We start from the raw sequence: 20,804 nt of genomic DNA, 5'->3' as shown, positions 1-20,804 counted from the left end.
TTAGATCAAGATTTTGGCAAGAACTCAATTTTCCACTCTGAAATTGCAAACACTAGACTTCCTTGCACTCAATACAATCCAGGTATTGGTGGCTTGTCCTCCAAACAATGTGCATGAATTAATTGTTAAGTTAAATCCAACTAATAGGTAGCTAATTTTTATTCTGACTGGCTGTTTGTATGGCCAGATTTCCCCTTTTAGTAATGTATGTAAATCCTGCGATTTTCAGCGATATCATGGAAATACTCTCACCACAGACCTCAAAAAAACAATTTACCTTGGAATTGAAATTAATGTTTTAAACAAAAGTGGCTTAATACTACATGGCCTAATAAATGCCAGTCTCAGCCAAAGCTACACTAGTAGACAGAGGAGAGGGTAGAGAGAGAAACTCACAAGGTTAGTAGCTCTACTGTTTCATCTACTATGTTTAGACTTCTGATAAAAAGGATTTTCCACTTTTTTTATGCTTTTATATTTATTTCCAAAGCAAATATTTTATGGAATTTTTTCTCAGAGATCTGAGGGCAATAACAAGCATTCATGAAAAAAGTCCTAAAAGAACTATCTTTAGCAAATACCTGTGACAGAGAGGACTTTTTCATTTACTATAGAGTTGATGCATTTTGACGTTGAAACTTTGAACAATTAAACTTTGTTTTTAAAACTATAAAAGTATCACTTGATAGCGTCTTTTTTTAGTGATTAGCTCATCATCACTATCATATTGACAGGACACAGATCTCTTAGTACAGCCCAAAATAGAGCACTCAGTTTTCTTCAGAGCATGCTTGCCGTTTTTTGTAGAGTATCTCTTCTAAGGATTTCTCCATTGCATAAAGATGGTGTCATCATGCATAAAGATGGTGTCATCAATCTAAAGGATTTCATAAATTTAAATCTAATTACAACTGATGTAGCAGGAAAACTGGAAAAGAAGGTCACCCCACCTGATTGAATAGCAATGCCAACTATCAAATGACCCCCTGCATTGCCTTCCTATGAGACAGAAGTAAATATATGCAGAGGGACAGCCATCATAATTCATTTCAGTATGTTACTGTCCCCTAGTACTTAATCTGTGGGGCATTTTCCCTTTAGTACCCAAATCTGCAGCTGTACTTAGCACCTTTTTATTGGCTCCAGTTAGATCACTGGTTTACACCACCCATCTGCTCTAACACTTGCTGATTTAATATAGAAAGAATGAGTGCAAAGAATCAGGGACAACACATTATACTGAATTGATTTTTTTTTCTTTTCTTCAATGCCCTTTCTGGACCACTCATATCAAGTTTTAATCCTCTTCCCATTGTGCATAATCATAACTTTATCCATACATAATTTGAAGAAAACTGGCTTGGTACAGTGACTGCTAGAACCCTGGAAAGCAGGGTTCAGCTCAAACTTCAGCCACTGCCACCTTTCTTACACTCCAGGGAAGTGTAAGAAGTGGAAGGCTGTCTGTACAGAAGCAGAGTCATGCAAGACCTCTTTGACATGTAGTCCACCTTCTGAAATACTAACCTATACTTATGATTGTCTTCCCCATTTTATACAAAACACAATGCACATAGAATCTTCCTATGTGCCGTGCCTTCAATGACATTTCCTCAAAGCAGTCATTACATCTTGGAGCTCTGGTCCATTTGATAACCCTCAGTGTCTAGACTACCATCTACTAGTTTTGTCAGTCATCCTGCAAACATGAGGGCTGCCTCAGGTGGAAAGTACCTTACAGCTTAGATCAGTTCTGTTGTTTTTTCTTGACTTTCCATTCCTGTCCTGATTTGTATTCAGTTAATAAAAATTTTCTTCTACTATTGAAGAGTAAAAAAAAAAAGTGGCAGTCAGATGCATAATGGCCAATTCAGATATGTAGTTGCTTATCTCTGTCAGGTTTCAAGTGAAGTGGCAAAAGAATGTGTTCTGCTTCTTCTAAATAAATAAACATATCCTCATTGCACATGTGAGAAAACCGGCACATCTGGTAGTCACCCTAAGGTGAGGGCAGCCGTAGGCACAACATGGCTGCCTCTGGAAATGGGATGATTTGCCAAGCATAACGCCGCTGCAGTTACTGCTCTACAGTGAACATTCTCCTGGCTATTCCACTTCTTCCTTCTACATCTCAGTGTCTTACGCCTCTTGCACAAACCCTGGCAGGGTTTTCAAGTATGTGCAGGTGTTCTAGAAGGCTCAGCCATTCTTCTACACACACCAGATCACAGGGTAGGAAAAGCAGCTGGAGGTTCCTCACCACACTACGCTCCCCCAGCACAGTACCTCTGTTCTGAGAATGGAAACTGAATGGCTCTAAGCAGGCCTATTCTTAGCAATTCTGCATTTCAGTTTCTTGGTTTCAGAGTACAGATACTGTTTGATTCCTAACTGCTCCTTCTGTCACATGCTGGAGGACAGACATAGTTCTCCACTCTCCTAGTCAATAGTATTTCCAACTTTTTCTGTGGAGAGTTTTATGTCTGGCTAAGCCTCTGTGCTATTTATTTAGGACATAATAATGTAATTCGATTGCAAAACTGCCAGATTCGTGTGTTCCTAATAGCTTCCAGATAATGAGAAATTTTAAGCATCCTTACCACATCTTCACAGCCCACTGTGACCTGCCTTTTGCAATCCCTAACGAATTAAGGATTAAATCTCTACACCTGACGACCTTGGCAAGCGGTGGTCCAGCTGATACAGATAAAGAGATTTTTGAAACCAAAGTATTCCAGGATTACAAGCTGTTTGATGGTACATAAACTGTTTTTATAAAAGTACTTTAGACTGCAAGTCTGATATCACTGTATTCCATACAGCTGCTGTCTCAGGTATTCCAGCTGTTCACCTTTTGTTGATAGAACCATGGAATTCCATTCGAAATGAGGAATCTGCAGAACAGAATGGTACAAACTGACTTTTAACATTAGAATAAGCCACACACCATATAAGAGCAAAGAAAAGGCTTTCTGATATCTGTTGTTCTTCACTTCAAGATTTTTTATTACCTGTGTCCTTCCAAAAGCCTGGCTTACTCTAATACTGAAACGATCCATTTCTTATTGTATGATTCTCCTTTACTTAAGTACAGTCAATCTGCTCTAAAAAGCAGCATAGTTGCAGAGATATAAAACAGATGCCCACACAATACAGGCTGTGACAACTCTGTTACGTCCTCCCCTCTTTTAAAACCCAAATGGAGAGAAAAATCCCAGGTCACTGTAGTCTGCAATGCTAATGTATCAGACTGGAATGGTGTATCAGTAGTATAACATGGGAAAGGATGATTATTCTGTTTACAAAAACCCCAACCAACAAAATTTAAGTTTAAAAAAGGATTCTAGTTAGGTTAGGTGAGTAATTAAATATATAGGAGCCTCCACATTAATGAGTCTCCATTTTCCAAATGTTTCAGTGCTGGTGGTGAATTATCTCTGTCCTCTAGTGTTCCATGTCACAGCACTATCACTGCAGCAGACAAACAGCATCCATATCTTGTCTGCCAGCTGCCAAAATTGTCTTATCACTCAAGGGGGGGTACGTTCAATCTTTGTCTACCATAGAAATCTTCAGTGAATTGAACTGAAACTCTCACTTAACTTTTTCTCCTTTACTCAGGCTACAATGAGATTGCTAGTTTGCCTGCAGTAAGGTCACACTGGGACCTTTTAACTTGTTTTGCTTCACCCTCTTTCAGAGGAGGTGTCAGTTCCATGAAGTCCTAAGACCATTTTGAGAACAGCTTAGAATTTCCCCCCTAAAGACAAAAAATGCTGTCTCCCCAGTAGGTGCTTTTAATGCTAAAACTATCTCTAAATCTGTTGCGAGGAAAATGGATCATTTTGCACTGCTGATACAATGCAGAAAGGACACAAAGTATTGCTGACTCCTCACCTGAGCTACTCGGTACCCCAGCATTTCCAGGTGTCGCTTTTTCACTGCAGGTTCTCCTTTCAGATGACGTGAATAATCTTTGCTAAAAGCTTTTGAATCAAGAAATTCCAAAGCGATTCTGCAAACAGTAAAAATGTGCATTTACTTTCAGATTCTACCTGAATAGCAAGAAGTTCTAGTTCACTATTGATAGTTGTGATAGATAGATAAACCTGACAATTACCAGAAAACAAAAATTAAACAACTCCTTGGAATTAGACAAAACGTTTTCCTCCTGTTTATCTAGAGATACTTGAATTCAGAAAAAGCATTTTCTCCCTGCATCTGTTTTTGTTCCCATGGTAAAAACAGCTAACCAGCATTTTCAAGGCTTACATTTGAAGAGGTGGGAGGAAAACAGTATTCCAATGTCGTGAAACACCTTTCGAGAACCTGTATTGGGTTTGGCTGGGATTGAGGTACTTTTCATCACACCAGTGCTGTGTTTTGAACTTGTGACCAGAACCGTTAATAACACACCACTATCTTGGCTACTGCCGAAAAGCAGTTGCACAGCGTCAGGGCACTCACAGTGCATACAGGCTGCATTGACAAGAGGTTGGGAAGGGACACAGCTGGAAGGGAACCTCAGCTGCCTAAAGCACTATTTCACACCATACAACATCGTGCTCAGCAGTAAAGCAGAGGGGACTTTTTCCCACACAGCCATGGCTCTGGCACAGGTCTGTAGGTGAATGGCTGCATGGCCATCGACTGCTTTGCTTCCCCCTCCTCCTTTTTTTTCCCTTCACTTATTAAACTGTCTTAATTGCAACCCAGGAGTTTTCCTCCTTGCTGTTACCCTCCGTGTTGTCTCCCACATGACACTGCAAGGGCATGAGCCATGCCATGCAAATGGGAGGGAGCAGCTGCAGCTGACGCACCACACCTCAGAAGGCTAAGCCTCATTAGAGTTTGGAAAAAGGAACAGAGCATTAGGACATGAGCATCAAAACCCCAGTCTAAACTGAATGTAAGCTTGGAAGAGCTGATGTGCAAGAATTCAACAAACTGACCTTTGAGCTCCTGGTGGCAGAGCCTTTCTCCCTTCATCCTTGATGTCATGTCTCAAGTGTATTCCCCCTACACCATCCAAAGGTATATGCTGAGCCATATAGGAAAGAGGCTTTTTATTTACATCCAGGACACACTCAAAATCTGCCAGAAAACAAACGTGTTTACTGACAAAAGTGAATGATTTTGATCTGTACAATGTTTACTTCCAGAAAAACTGATGGCCATAATTAGAGATACCCACATTATCTATACTCTAAAGAACTTTTCAGAAACTGTATTTTATACAACAATTTCTTCTCTGCAATATCTTGTGTTATCTTGGGGCCATATGACCGGGAGCTTCCTAATCTTGGTGACAACAGTGATGTGAAAGGAATCCAAAACAATTTTTAGAATATTAACTTCTCACCTATTTCATAGTAGTATGGTGTGAGAACAGATGTTCTTGAGTAATGCCTCCCTCCTAAGATCTCTGTCAGCATTCTGTGAATATGCCGTCGCTGTGGATTTATTCGGCTCATCCCTACAAAGACAAAATAAAGAATTCATACATCCAAAACGTCCACAGCCAAAATTCTGAAAATAGTGCTTTGAGACATCATGTTTTTGACAGCCAGGCTACTGAATTAAGTATTTTCCACAAATCCTGAGTGTTATTCCATGATAATTCAGAGACAAAGTGATCATATTTTAGCTATAAAGTGGCAGGTGCATGCTATTAAATAAATTACAAATACAGACTTTCGATCCCAGGATTTTTTCATTGACATACTACAAAAATTTAAGTTTTAGGTTTCACCTGTGGTTTTTGTTTGCTTTTTATTATGTTTAGACATGTATTTACTCATCTTGTGTTTATTACAGCCATACCCCACTATCTGCCACTTCTCTGTCCATTGCAGATTAACACCTTGCTCCATTAAGCATTTTCAGTCTTAGAGACAAAGTAGCCGAGTTCTATGGATAGCACAGCAGATCTCCCCATGAGAATTAGTGGAGGAGATACTGTATTTGCATTAGGTGGATTTTCTGAATTGATAACTATTCTGAAAGATCTCAGCTGCTACACTGGATCACTAGCCTAATTCTCCATCTCTCATCCTTGACGGATCTTGATTCTTATGAGGAAGAAGGGAGGATCAAGTTCAAAAGGAGGCAGTAAAAATATTTACCTTGAAAAATTTAAGTCAAATGTTCAGTTTTGTAAGTGAAGCAGGGAGCAAAATGACCCATCTTCTCCAGTAGAGAATGATCCTCTTCCTGCCTTTCCATCCTTCATGCCATATACACTGTTTCTGTGTATTTAAATTTTAATTCTTCTGCAGAAATATCCCATCTCTATTACATTAATTCTCACAAGGAAAACCAGTTTGCTCCCAGTTTTACTAAGTGGTTGCACTTTCCAAGAACACATGCTCAGCAGAGAAGGGTGTGCCTTCTGTTGTGTGCTAGTGTCAGCATGACAGTTTTAGAAGAAACGTCTAGTTTCAAAACTGCCCTTTCAAGTAACAAGGGCAGTTTTTCCTGTCCTAAATTACTTACTGTTATGAAAGACACGCTGGCAGTATGGCTCGTGAAACCAAGGGATGTGAAACTCTGGGCATTCCAGACAGACTGCTCTGTTCAGTTTCATGAGGCTTGAGTGGACCCTCTGCTTCACTGTATCAGGCAGGACTGATTTAAAAAACAAAACAAAACAAAACATGGAAATGTGTGAACTGAAATGTGAAAAATCCAACAAATTGAACTAAGTGGTAATCTCTGATTTTTTTACTAGAAATGCAAATATCTGTACACTATGGCATTTATAAAACTCATGCTGCAGAATTTTAGAAAGGTTCACAAAATCCCGGAGAAAATAAATGAAAAAACTACAGTTCTGCTCAACATTAAGAACAACAGCAAGACAGAAGATAGAAATTGCTTTTATTGTGTACATTTAATTAAGCAGCTGAGGGCAAAATGGCAACAGTACTTTGATAATGAACAACATAGAGGTGGAGAGGAATGAAGCAGTCACTGTCTCTTATTTAGAGAGAAGAGACAGGTAGGATACATTTCTTGCAGAGAAGAATCCCACATTATTCCTTCAGCTTTGTGACTATTTCTAGTAATATGCACCACAGTCGGGTAATCTTATTTCCAATAAAACTGAAGAATTATTAAATACTGAGTGCAATAAGTTGACTATTAAATTTGTTTTGTGTTACTTTCTCTCATCTGCAATACAGGTCTGTACTTTTAAAACAAAAAACAGATTATTGTTCATTTCTTCCCTTTTATCACTCAAATTATGACTATATTATATAGAGGGTGTCTTTCCTGAAAACAGAATCACTTAAAGAGTAATTCTACATCTCAAGTCCAAATTGCATTTTATGCCAAATGCTACACAATCAAATTCATCAGAAGCTAGATAGCTACCTTTGAGTTGAGCATCCAGTTTGCTTAGGAAAGAAACATTAAATATTGCTGTTATCAGAACTGGAGGAAAATACCCAGCCATTGCCAAAACATGACCAAGCAGCACCAAGTGATAAGTTTCAAGATGACCTTGAAAAACCAGAGAGAAACTCATATTAACACATGACAAAGTTGAAAGGATTTGCAGTGCCCTTTCCCTGGCCTCTCAAATCATCTGATTTTCTCTCTCAATGTACAACACAAATCCATTCACAGTCCCTCTGCAATTTTAACTGTTTCTTTGTGATGAATTGCACAATGTAGCCTGTTCCCAAATGATGATTCCTTGGGGAACACAACAATTCTATCCAATAACAACACAGTGAATTAATCAGAACTTTCGCTTACATTTTACTGTGCCAAAAATCCTTTGCTAGTCTCTCATGAACAGTCGTTTTCAATGGGTGAAACAAAACCCAAAATTGAATATTTGTCACGGTTGAACCCCAGTATTAGTAGTCATTTACATACCTTTTCTTTGCTTAACGAAAGTACCATTCTATTCCCATTTTCATGCAGTGAAAATCTTTGTCTATTGCACTTACTCAAGTTAGAAGTAAGATGTTGGATACAACTCTTAAAGAATTCTTCATTGTCAGGAGGGTCATAATTCAAAGCAGCGAAAAGGAAGAGAATAAAATAGATTTCAGAGGGAGGAATCTGAAAAAAAGAGACATCCTAAATCAAGTCACTGCAAAATATCCTAATATTGCTTTATAATAAAGAAAAGATTATAATTAATTCAGAATTTGGAGGTTTACAACTAGATGAACTATTTTCTAATTTTTTTCTTTGGTCAACTTTTTCTGGAGAAAATAATAAAAAAATAAATTGCAGTAATAGTTGAAATTGCTGCCACAACTAGAACTTACATTTTATTTCATGTAGGTGATCCAAGTGTTTCTAAACACTTAAAGAACCTTTTAGAAGGTTTTGCATTAAATGTTCTTAAAGAAACTAAATTGCAACAGAGTAAAATTGAAGATTTATATGAACACCAGATTGAGAACAAGCAAAAACATAGTAAGAAAAAAAAAGTAATTTTGACCAAATAGACAGGCTATTGAGGAAATCCCCACAACAGTGAGTACTGTTAAAATATCCACCATGTGATGTGACTATTTATAAAGAAGTCTAAAAAAATTTAAAATTATCAAATGTAAAGTTGAATTTACAACTCTATGGATTGTGGCTGACCTAACACTGAGTGAACAATAAAAAAGAAATGAAAATTAATGATAAGTGCAAATTTATATACATAGAAGTAAAACAGCTTTAAGTGAGCACAAAAAAAGATGATCTCCAAATCAGCTATACTGAAGAAAACTCTGAAAAATGTGTGGATTGTGCTCTGAAACACATCAATTACTAAACTCTCCTTTCTTACTGAAAAACTCACAGTAGAGAGAAAGAAAAACTGTGATACCTTGTCTATATTTTCAACAGTCACAGAAGCTATTCTGTCAAATAATGCAGGACAACGGTGGTCTGATTTTATGAGAAAAAAAGACAAGGGTAAAACATTTGCCCATGTTATTTGATCCAGAAAGCGCTGACACATGGCCAGAGTTTCCTCATTCAGGACTTCTTCAAACCACTCTCCGTTCACATAGGAAAGTTCTTCCAACAGAAGATTTAAGCTGTTGGCTTTCTGAAGCCTCTGAAATCCACAGTCATTTAGTTTTTGCAGAAGCTTGGCACACAGCTCAGAACTGTTCTGCCAGTGCAACTGGCCATGATGATTCCACTTGACAAGAGCTGTAGCAATGCAATTCAAATGATGGAGTTGGCATTGAGGCAGAACTGCTGCTGCTTTGTTTATAATCATTTCCTCCACTTGAAAAGAAGGAAGCATGGCCAGAACACGAATTATTGCTGCAGTATCTGCAGGTATCACACTAGATTTTAAGTAACTGAAAGAGAGATAGAAATAAGAAGTCCATCAGTAGTGACAAACTGCAAATGTTCAAACAAAACAAAACAAAAAAATTACATGCTTGAAACTTCTAATTTAGAAGCCAAAAGCTGCACATCAAATATAAAATAAGCAGAATATTAGTGGCTTGGCAGAAATCCGCACATCTTTTGTTTTTTCAGTGAGATTAACTTCTTCCTTCTAATTTATTCAAAACTGAAGAAGGGGAAGAATACAGTGAGCAGCTCGGTCAGCTGGTGAGACTCCAACTGTTACTGATAAACACAGAAGTTCTTACTAAGGCTAGAAGGTCCACATTTGTCAAGGTTATCTGTGAGTTTATGGGCCTGGTTAGTGTCTGTGATTTCTGTCCTAGGGAGCATCAGGTTTTGAGGTGCCTGAGGAACAGGAAGACATTATGCACCAAAAAAATGTTCAGCCAAAGCATTATGTTGCCATAGAGGCTGAGCAATGAAAGCAAGATCTCTTCTCTGACAACTTTCTGTTATTCTGCACAAGCCTAAGGACTAACTGGACAGTCGTTCAATCAAAAGAGTACTTCTGTGTCACATTTTCACTTGTCCCAACCAAGGCATTCTGTCTCTTTTTCATTACTTCTTCTGTCAAACATCAAATACAATATTAATACCTACCCATCCTATCAAATACCAATCAAAATTTATTGTCATTTCAACATCATTATATTACAGTGGTCAAAAGAAAAAGGGAAAAAATATTTTTAAAAGGTATCATATATATTAGCAGATACTGTTGGGTCTATAGTCAAGACAATATCTACTTTGCATCCTCTGATTCATGTGTTTAATAGAATCAAATACTTGTAACAGTTAGTTACTTCTTCATTTTTATAGAAACAAAACACTAACATCTTAGATTGCTATTTAAAATCTTAAGAAGAGAACTGTTTAAAACTCAAATAGCTACATTTCCAAGAAGACACACTTACCCTAATAGTAACATTTTTAGTTTGGAAAACAGCTCCAGATCCTGGCAATGCAAGGCCACCAAGTACTGTGTTAACTTTACCAACTGTAATGCATGACAGCTATCCAAGTGTTTGTGCAGAACAGAAGCCATTCTGAATACAAAGAGGAAAAGATTACATGGTATTAAGCTAATACAAAAGATACTGCAAACCCCAACATGCCACATGAGAAAGGGGTGTCCTGTGGTGCACAGTACCTGTGTGGAGGCTTTCACACACCTGCACTCCTCTCCACACCGATTTTGACACCATTCTACTTAAAACAGAGCAGCCTCTCTCCACTTACTGAATTGCACAATTAAAGTCCTCATCACAACAAATCAGCTACTTCCAACTACTAATTTCTGTTGCAGATTTCACAATCAGTTAAAATTAGAGTGAACCAAGAACATAAAAAATTAGAACAGCATCACCAGTTTCAGCATCACCACACACACTTACATAAGAGTGCTTGCTACAGCTGTGTTGGTCTAACGCTGCAGAGGGGGATAGATTTGTAGAGAAAGATAATACCTTAAGACCTTCTTTAGACAGTGAGACTCAAGAAGAAAAGGCAATAACTCACCTGATCTTCCTTTTAGTATCCCTTTGCTCCACAGGACACAAGGATGTCCTTTTTCTTTCAAGGATATATTTGATTCATACAACAACCTTCAATCCAGTAACTGTTCACAACCTGCACTTAACTCTGCTGTATCTCTGACATATCTAATGCTACATCTTCTGTGCCCAAAACATGAACTTCTTTTCCATTCACTGTATGACAGACACTACCCCTCCCTATTAAGTTTTCAGTTCAAAATGGCAGAAAATATGGCCCAGGTTCTTAAAAACACAAGTTTTAATAGTCCAAAATAGGACACAATGACTTTTGAACTAACAATTAACAAAAGTAACAGGATCTCTGAGACAGGACATGTTCTCTGCAACTTACTACATTTCATTTGCATTCCCATGAGTTTACAGTAATTGTTAGAGGCTAAGATCACATGTTTCTCAAATAGACAGATACTATACCACAGTAACTTGGTTAACGGTGAAATGCCTTTCTTTGAAATTCCCAAATTGCCTCAGTTACTTCTGGGTCAAGCTGCAATACTCTAAATTCTGTAATAGCCAATAACTGATAGTGTATAAGCACTTGTGTACAAGTGATGCACCCGCTGCTCCTAACTTACTGAATATGTCATCGTTTTCCACACTAAATGGAAGCTTGCCTAGAGAATACAAATTCTTAGTAATATCGAAAAAATTACTTCTTGAGTAGATGAGAATTTCTGCACTTCATTTTCTGCATAGTCTTCAGTATCATCAGTACTTGGTGACTGCTAAATTCCTCTGCCATGTGCACTGCAGTTACTAGCAACCTAAAGAGGAAAAGACGTATTTTCCAATGAAAAACAGTTGAAAATCTCTGGCAAAGATTGCAGCCATGTTTTTGTGTGTGAGGAAAAGAACTAAAGACTACTTCTGGAAGCAAAATTCTCCCAAACTAGAGACTTTTGTTCTGTGGACTTTTCTTTTAAATATTTGGTGTGTCTAGCAAAGATAACGGGGTGTGAATGTGTTGGATCAGTGCATATTGTTCTGATGTTAGAAACCAGCAAGTCCAACAATTCTAAAAGTAGACAAGTAGGGAAGGCACTCTAAGACACAAAACAATTCATGATCAATCAGCAAGCTACAGATAACAGAATCAAACATGAACTCAACTGGTTCTGTGGTAATTAAAGTCAATGTTTATCACAAACAATATCAATTTTTAAAAAATTAAGAAGAGATTTTGGAACTAAATCAGCTATGGCAAAACCAACACAGGCTTGCAGCATGTCCAAATCTCTGAATAAACGAAATGCTCATGAAGAGAAATATGAAGATATGACTCATTGTAATTAATACAGAAAATTCTGCCTAGAACTGCAGGCTTTGAGAGACCCATGAGTAATACCACCCCCAAACAGGATTTTGTGGCACAAGAAAAACAGGCAGAGAAAAAAAAATCTGTCACACAATACTATGCTCTAAATAAATGCTGAAGTATTCCCTGATGATGATCTTTCATAAAGAATAGGATGTCAGCAATCTGGTATAGGACAAGACTCAGGCTTTTTCAGCTACTGATAATCTTAAAAAGGAAAAAGCAACATATATCACTGCATATATTTCTCAGGAGAAAGACAGAAAGGTTTTTACTACCACCCAGTCTGAAAGGAAGGCTGTAGTTTAACAGACAGAGCTACAGGATGGGCTTGCATAACAGCATTCACACCCCCCCTGATTGATGGATCCGATTCAACTTCTCAATAAAACATACTGCTTTGACAGTGTTTCCATGATGAAATCATCCATTCCTTCAATGGTACAACCAGGAAACCTAAGGCTCAGCCCACAGATAGGCTCAGAAATTCCTCCAAACACCTGTATATTTTTAATTTCTGTGCAAGAATATGTGTGTCATAAATAAGACAAAATGATTAATAAACTTACCTTTCTCTAACCTGAGATCCTGCCATAGGCCCAAGAGAAAAAAATAATTTTGCAAATGTTCCAGGATCATAACAATCATCTACAGCTTCAGATAGCAGCTGTTTAGCAATTAAACGGAATTCAGCATTGTCAAAACCCAGCTGCTCATACAGTCCAAAAATATGACTAATGCTGTGTATATCAAGATGGGAGGCACTTTCAAGGAAAATCCTGTTGCATTTTTCTAGCAATGGATGATATTTCAGTTTAACATTTTGGAGAAACTGTAGTATTCTTCTGGCAGAGTTGAAGTGGACTTCATCCTTTTCTCCTAAGAGCTGTTCAGCCTTGTGTAGTAACCGATCTCGAAAACTCTCTGTGATAACTTCAGATATGCTGACCATCAAAACTGACAAGATTCTAAAAAATTCAAAAGGTTTTACATTTACACATTGTACATACTAAGCAATACATTTTAGATTTATTAAATGACGTGCACAAAGAAAAGAATGGTAGTTGAAGTGTTGTTGGCTTCCGTGCAAAAAGAATTTTAAATCTAATGCAGAAAAAATGGATGAGCAAAAACCATTTATCCTACTAAAATAAAAATTCTGCTTTCAGTGAACTACTGAAATAATACAAATTTTTCAGCCATCTCTTAGAAAGTTATGCATGATAAAAGCATTTGCCTAAGGCAAGACCCTGATTTGCCTGATTCGTTTTTGCAAAAAGATCTTTAATATTCAATAGACACTAAAGAAGCCCAAACAATTCACCAGTGACAGAATGGGGAGAAGAGTCATTGTCACTCGTAAAGAAAGAATCCCTTCCTAAGGGAATAGAACTTATGACCACAGAGAAAGTGATTTCAGGAAAGAAATGCAGTCCTATTCAAGGAGTTTCATAAGTGGGCTCCTCATATCTGAAAAAATCAGTGCTGGGACTGCTGGTGCTATATAAAGCAGAAAAAAGAAAGAGAAGCCTTTGCTGTAACAGCCCCAGGGGAACAGAAACAAGAAAAAAATGAGCCCTTTGACTAGGGCGATGTTTTAAGTCATTTAAATATAAAGGTAATGTGCTAGTCATGCCAGCAAAAGAATTTATTAACTCAACTTGACCAGAAAAACAATGCTCTGAAGATAAATAAACACAATATTGTTTTAAAACCCCCTATTGCTGTTAAGAAAGCCATGTCATAGTAAAGAAACTATCAATGTCAAGGGAGAAAAAGAAAAGCACCTTCTGGTGAGCCAATAGCCTCTAAATTACAAAAAGAATGCCATGTTTAGAATCAGGATAAAGCTGATCCTAAATATCTGCTGTGCTGTAAGTAGAACAGTGGAAATTATTAAATCTTTATAACCTAAACAATCAAGCAGTAGTTTTAATCATTTAGATTGGTTATAAGGAAGTTCTTCATAAAGTCATTAGGAAAATGCATTCCCTTGTCAATGAATGCACAAATACAAAACACGCCTTTCCCACAAACCCCCAACTGAAGCAAAGCAACATCCAGTTGAGAAAAAGGGAAAGTCTTCAGAAAAGATAGAGCAGTAATTGCAACATTTTGTTTCTTCTGCTTCTGACAGTTACCTTATATCCTGTATAGAATCCAGTTTCATGTCCACAATATGAGCTACTTGGCCAAGTACGGGACTGAAGTGCCTGTCTTGCTTGCATAAGCACAGAGCGAACTTGGACAAAGCAGGCAAACTAAGCCTATCAAGACATTAAAGACAGTCAGGATATCAACCTTTTATTTCTAGTCAATAACTAAAGACAAAAATCTGTTTTAACAAGTATATAAAAACCAAGGTTATAGCTAAATTACAAAACAAAGAAACAAAGTATCTAAGCAAAAAACCCTAGGTGTTTAATATTAAAGCCTGTTGTGTATATGGAGTTCTACAAGAATTGTCCCTCACTTAACCAGCCTAAGAAATCTATAAAGATTATATTCTCAAGCAGTGATGTCAAATGGATAAAATGAATGTGAGCGATTTATTACTTGAATATAATTTTGTTTTCAAGCTGCACTGTATTTATTTCCTTGTCAAGATGCTCCACATAATAAGAAGCGGCAATTCTGTGATGCTGGTGCCAAGACTGACACTCAGTTCTACCATTACCCCAGGATTAAAGAATGAAAACTGCAATACCCCTCCTCAAAAAAAAAAAAACAAAACAAAAAAAAAAAAAAACACACAAACAAAAAAACCCACAAAAAAAAAAAACACAGCAAAAAAAATGCACAAAGGGAAAATGTTGCTGTTTAAATACAAAACGTTTTTACTGAAATTGAGATAAGCATGGTTCTAATAACCATTTAATACCTGGACAGCAAGCACAGAGATAAAATTGTAAACATGAAAACCTGCAATTCACTTCAAACACATAAATCTACATGGACAATATATTTCAAAATCTCAAATGCTGGACTCTGTTTTAGCAGTATCTGAATCTCCGAAGCATTTGTGTACCAAAGTCTATAAGTATAATTTTCAAAACTTTCAAAAATACAACTGACATTTAAAATACTCATATTATGTTTTAAACATAAATACTCTTTGAGAACTCCTGCGTAATCTCACATGAAGCAAATCATGCTTACAACTTATACCTTTCACAATGCCCAGCAGGACAATACTTGCCTTTCTAATCTTTTCCATGCTTCTGTAAAAAACACTTTTGCAATGTGGTCTTCAACACTGAGCCTTCAAAATAATGACAATACTTTATTTCAATAGTTATAAAGAAATAAGAAATACCTCCTTTCGTTATTTATCATAATGTTTTACTTTTCTATCATTCCCTCCATTCAAACAGATTATAAACATTTGTGCATGAATAATCAGAATTCATAATCATAAAACATATTTACTGAGACTGCAAAACAGATCCATTCTGCCTGTATCTCCAAAACTGAGGCACAGGACATTATGCTGTCAGTGTCACACAGTCAAGAGTACAGAAGCTGTGCCAGGGCAGTCTCATCACAGTCTCCTTATGAGATAGTTCTGTGGTCAAAATTCCTTCTCTTTTTATTACCAAATACAAAATGTCTTTAATGCTCTTTACCTCAGGATGCTATATAAGGTGTCCACTATCGCCTCATCTTGCATGTGTTCCACCTTGTTTTCTGCCAAAATGCAAAGGGTAAGAAACTCGGAGTGATTTCTTACATAGCCACTAGTCCTTGAGAGAAAGGGTCTCTTCTTTTGCAATTGCCACAGTGTGTTCAATGCAATTCCCACATGCTTTTCAGAAAGTCTGGCCTTGTTCCTTCCAACAAGGCTGAACACTTCATCTTCATGGGTGCAGCCACGGATCTGGCTCAAAAGCAGATCACTACACAGAGTTCGAGCTTGGTAATGTCTCAGTGTAAACAAGCAAACCTGCCTCAAACAAAGCATTTTGCTATGCCTATCACCTAGATTGAACGTGTCCAGAAAGATTCTTCTTTCACTTTTCACAGTAAACCATGCTGTTACAAACAAGAAACTCATATATTTGAAAAACAGAAGACCATTTTCCTTTGATCACTGGTATGATCACTGTATTAAGAAGTCAGTTCTGAGGCACCTGTAAGAGAATGTATCAAAACACTTAATTTCAGTCACAACAACAAAGTAAAAATCAGTGTCTCTACATTATGATGTTCTAAGTAAGGTAAACTTACGAAGAAGCTACACCCTGGACTCTTCTCATAAAAAAGCTCCCAAAACAAACACTGACATGTTCACAAGTACTATGAAGTTAGTCTACTTGGTAAGTTTTCAAATGTAGAAAACTGCCTTTAAAGGCCACACATGCCATCAGTGCTACTACTGAGAAGGAAAAGCTGAAGATTTTAACATGCCAGCACTGCATGACTAAGTGAGGCTTGCTCTCACTAGGCCATAATCCCAAACTGGGGTCCAGGAACTGACAGAAAATACAACCATTGGTGGTAAAATGAAGTGAGATGGCTTCTACTCAAGAAGGTTGATCGCCTTTGTATTACAAGATACTGATCAATCACACACCATCAGCTGAAACTGCCATTTCACTAAAGAAAAGCAACCTGATTCCAAATTATAATGGAAGCTACAGCCTAATATAATGAAATTTATTAAGTATTCATTTGTTTTCTTAGAATACACCCCAGTTTGTACACAGCGTTAACAACTACATATTCTACAAATGATTCCAAGCTGTAGTACACAAACCACTAGTGATAAAAGTCTTAGTACACCAAAAAAGCCTCATCAGATTCCCTCAACCCAGAGATCATGGAAAAGTCTAGAAGTCTCGCTTTAGAAGATAAAATCATTAACAACTAAAATTATCAATACCTTCAGCAAACTTGAATGCTTTTCAGCTGGAGGCATGATTCCATCAGTGCAATGTTATCAAGGTGATGGCAGCAGTACCCACTAGCTCTGTTGGGGAAGAAAAACCTTATTTGTGCATCCTGTGCAAGGTACTGAAATCATTGCAGAAAAATGGATATAGGTGGATTTCCTTTGACATCTGTACAATGCTCTTCTTAGAACAAAAAGCCATATAGCATATTGCACTACACTGCTGTCACTGACACTAGGGCAGATACAAGGAAAGTTAATATGAAGTAATTTTAATTTACAATCTGCTATAATAAGAATTTTTTTCTTTCCTATGCAAAATGAAATAATACAAAAAAAGGCACAATTTTTTCCCATACTATGTATTAAGTGCTTTTTATAATAATGATTTGCTTTATTGTCCCATTTCAGATATTGCTTTTATTTTTTTCCATATGGTAGTTGCTTTCAGAAAGAATTTACTTCCTACAGTAGAGGCAAGCTACAAGAAGTCAGGATAAAGCAGATACCTGAAGAAAATATAAAAACCTTAAGGCTCAGTTTCCTGTAAATCCACGTGACAGACACAACTTTTCCCTTTCTCATGCTGAAAAGGACCTTGCATTCCCTATCCAACTGATGGGGAGTCAGGATCTCAAAAACAGCTTGAGGGAAGATTTCAAATATTCCTCTGTTCCAATGAGCAGATGCAAGTGATTTACCACAAATTTTTAAACAATTTTAAATAATAGTAAATTCAGGTATCTTTCAAAAAGTTCATCAAGAGAAAACATTGGATGTTTTCAGACATGCAATTATATAGAATAATACCAGGAAATTCGGATCTACTTAAATTACTGTTCCTAAGATGTTCTACTTACCATGCAAAATACACACTAGAAGGACAAGAAGTTCTTTAAAATTATTTTCTATCGGTTGAAACACAGTAAGCACTTTCAAGGCCGTATTACAAAACACGGTGAGCAGAGAAGTCCCCCAAAAAGCAGAAACCGTGGACACTCAGCACTCCGCAAGCATAAGAACTATTAGAGATTTAAGCACCTACGCCTTAAGAGAGCCGCTTGCGCAGCCCCGGGCGTTTCTGCCACGCCTGCCCGAGTCGCCTCAGTTCCCGGCGGCACAGCCGCGGGCAATACAACACCCCTGTCCCCGGGTACCAGCGCTAGCGCCGCTTCCCGCGGAGCCCGCCCGCCCCGTCACCGCGGGGAATTCTCATCCAGGAGAGCCCCAGAAAGAACGTGGGAAGGGCCGGGCCGCCGCAGGAGGGGAGCGACCCGCGCCGCCACACTCGATTCCCGCCTCCGGGGGCCGCGGGCACCGCTGAGGGGCGCTCCCTGCGCAGGCACCGGCAGGCACCGGGAGGCACCGGCAGGCACCGGGAGGCACCGGCAGGCACCGGGCGGGCGGGCACGGCTCAGCTGCCGGCCGGCGCAGGGCGGCAGCGGCTGCCAGCGCTGGCTTCAGCGCCGGCTCGTCACACAGCGAACTCCACCACCCGGCGGGGTTAAACGAGGAAGCAAAGGAGCCGGCGTCAGCTCCGCAGAACGCGATGCGAGGAGGAGCTCTCAGTTTACCTTCGCACAGCCGGAGACCGCTCGGTCCGAAGGCGCCCGGCTGCAGCCCAGCGCTCCACGTGCCGCCGCACTGTCACTCACGGCGCGCCTGCCCCCAGGCACGGCACCGCCCAGGAACTGCCAGGAGGCGTAGGGAGAAAGGCAAAAGTCCAGCCACTAAGACTTTCCAAAGGAAATAAAAACAATAACTTAAAAGGTCTAAGGTTCATGCTGATTATTGCGTATTAAATAAAACAACGTTTTTATAATTCGTTCGGGGGGGTGGGGCGGGGGGAAGCCTCCCCTGCCTAGGAAAAGCACAAAGGCACTGAAGTTCGGAAGGGTAAAGTTGAAGAGCTAGGCTTTGTGGTACTGGAATTAATGCTATTTTATTTTAATTTTTTTTAATGCTTTGCAACAACAATAAATTTAAAATTAATGAGTTTTGGGAGACAAACCTAACATATCTTGCAACTAGTATGTTGCTTATGTTGAATATACTTGGCTCCAGGTCACCAGCATTGACAGCAGCAAAGACATTTAGAAAGAATGATAACAATTTCAGATTGCTCTACATTCTATCCAAAAAACAGAACTACTACCATTACTAACAGGACTACTGCCATGACCAATTTGGACCAGCTGTATTGCAGCTGTCTATCAAATGTTTGGGGTTTTACTTTTTTGTCTGTCAATATATTGGATGCCTATGAATATGGAACTCAAACTAACAGAATAGACCCTAAGTTATTTATTACAGGTATGTGGCGTTTTAGAAAAGGAGCATGTATTGTTTTTAAAGTGGATTAGTTACAATTTTTGTAACTGTGCAATTTGTAACTTGAACAGGTTCTGTGTCCTTCTGCTAACAAATTCCTAGATTACCCCAGTTACATTTTACACAGGCATGTAAGTAACAGAGCGAGACCCAAACTCTGTCAGGTGAGCTCAAAGGGTGGCACATAAGGTACCTCTTTCAAGAATGCCAGGCCTTGTGCAAACTCACATAACAATTCCAAGGCATCTGAGGGGAAAACTGTAGCAGAAAACAATTCCACGTTCATTTGAAGGAGACTTCTGTAAATCATACAGATTTTTCATTTACAAGAACGCAGAACTTTTCACTTTTGACCTGTGAAGTACATTTGGATAAAATAAAACAATGCCTAAATCAAATTAAAAATGCTAGATAAAATTGTTAAGTTTTAAATTAGAAACATAAGGGAGGAAAGCAAAACTTAACAAAGCACGCTTTGCTGAAGCCAGAGTTGATTTACTGAACAGATGTACACTCACCAGCTTCTTCAGGATTTCAGAACTCACAGGTGTCAGTTTCTTGTTTCTTTCTTTTTTTTTTTTTTTCCCAGAAAACCATAAGGAAATCATTGGGTTTGGGTTTTCTACTTCTAACAAACTTCTCATCAGCCAGTCACATAACTTCCATTACTTCCCATTATGTATGTGATAACTGACCCAAATGCCTACTGGTTTGAATTAAAAACCATCAAAGGAGGTACATACTTCAGTGCCAGTCAGTTAATTTTGAAGGTGCTCACAATTTTAGGCATTGTCATTAATTTTCATTCCTTAGTTTTAAGATAAATTAACTTTGAAATGCAATACATATATATGGGATACTCTTATCACTTTCTCCTTTTTTGCACAGTTGGCCTAAATTCTCAGTAACTGTACATCAACTGTAATCAACTGGAAATTCTCTACAAGCCCTAGTGCGGTGTACTGCTGTAGGAACCCCGAGCGCTTCCAGCACCGTGCAGGACGGTTCATTTACCAACCCTTGGCCATTTCGCGGGCTCATCGCTAAGGCGTTCGCCGCTGTCGGGCCGGCGGGGCAGACCAGGACTGCTCTCGAGCGCTTTTGGCTGGAAAGGGCCCGTGTACCTGCCGCAATCCCGCCTCTCCGGCTCCTTCCCGCGCCCGCCCGGGCCTGGGCCGGCGGGGCCCGGGGCACGGCAGGGGCGGAGCGCCGCTGACGAGCCGAGGAGGCGGGCGCCCTTCCCCCAGTCGCTCGGGCTCCTCGCGGGCGGCCCACGCCGCCGGGCCGGGCAGGGCCGTGTCGCCGCTCGCGGCCCCTCGCACCCCGC

General features: G+C 38.9%; 1 protein-coding gene across 4 annotated transcripts; it reads right to left on the bottom strand.

Moving 5' to 3' along the window:
• Nucleotides 1-783: 783 nt before the first annotated feature.
• Nucleotides 784-20,737, bottom strand: FASTKD1 (FAST kinase domains 1). Of its 4 annotated transcripts, XM_066189992.1 has the most exons (18): nucleotides 20,496-20,518; nucleotides 19,706-19,831; nucleotides 18,721-18,882; nucleotides 17,138-17,224; nucleotides 15,882-16,385; nucleotides 15,455-15,517; nucleotides 14,397-14,522; nucleotides 12,825-13,223; nucleotides 11,594-11,704; nucleotides 10,299-10,430; nucleotides 8,843-9,329; nucleotides 7,962-8,076; nucleotides 7,378-7,506; nucleotides 6,496-6,627; nucleotides 5,363-5,476; nucleotides 4,953-5,094; nucleotides 3,898-4,015; nucleotides 784-2,894 (listed from the first exon to the last, which is right to left on the bottom strand). In XM_066189992.1, the coding sequence occupies exons 5-18, from the start codon at nucleotides 16,307-16,309 to the stop codon at nucleotides 2,805-2,807; spliced, it is 2,586 nt and encodes an 861-aa protein (XP_066046089.1). In that variant the 5' UTR covers nucleotides 16,310-16,385; nucleotides 17,138-17,224; nucleotides 18,721-18,882; nucleotides 19,706-19,831; nucleotides 20,496-20,518; the 3' UTR covers nucleotides 784-2,804. The 4 variants fall into 4 exon arrangements, with proteins under 4 accessions (XP_066046089.1, XP_066046087.1, XP_066046088.1 ...); XM_066189990.1 differs by lacking the exon at nucleotides 19,706-19,831 and having other exon boundaries at nucleotides 19,996-20,737; XM_066189991.1 differs by lacking the exon at nucleotides 19,706-19,831 and having other exon boundaries at nucleotides 18,721-18,837; nucleotides 19,996-20,737.
• Nucleotides 20,738-20,804: the final 67 nt, after the last annotated feature.

The sequence above is a fragment of the Chamaea fasciata genome, unplaced genomic scaffold (genome assembly GCF_029207755.1).
Source record: "Chamaea fasciata isolate MVZ Bird 193981 ecotype frontalis unplaced genomic scaffold, bChaFas1.0.hap1 SCAF_8, whole genome shotgun sequence".
Classification (NCBI taxonomy): domain Eukaryota; kingdom Metazoa; phylum Chordata; class Aves; order Passeriformes; family Sylviidae; genus Chamaea; species Chamaea fasciata.
Note: the sequence above shows the minus strand (reverse complement) of the source record. Positions and strands in the feature narration are given on the sequence as shown.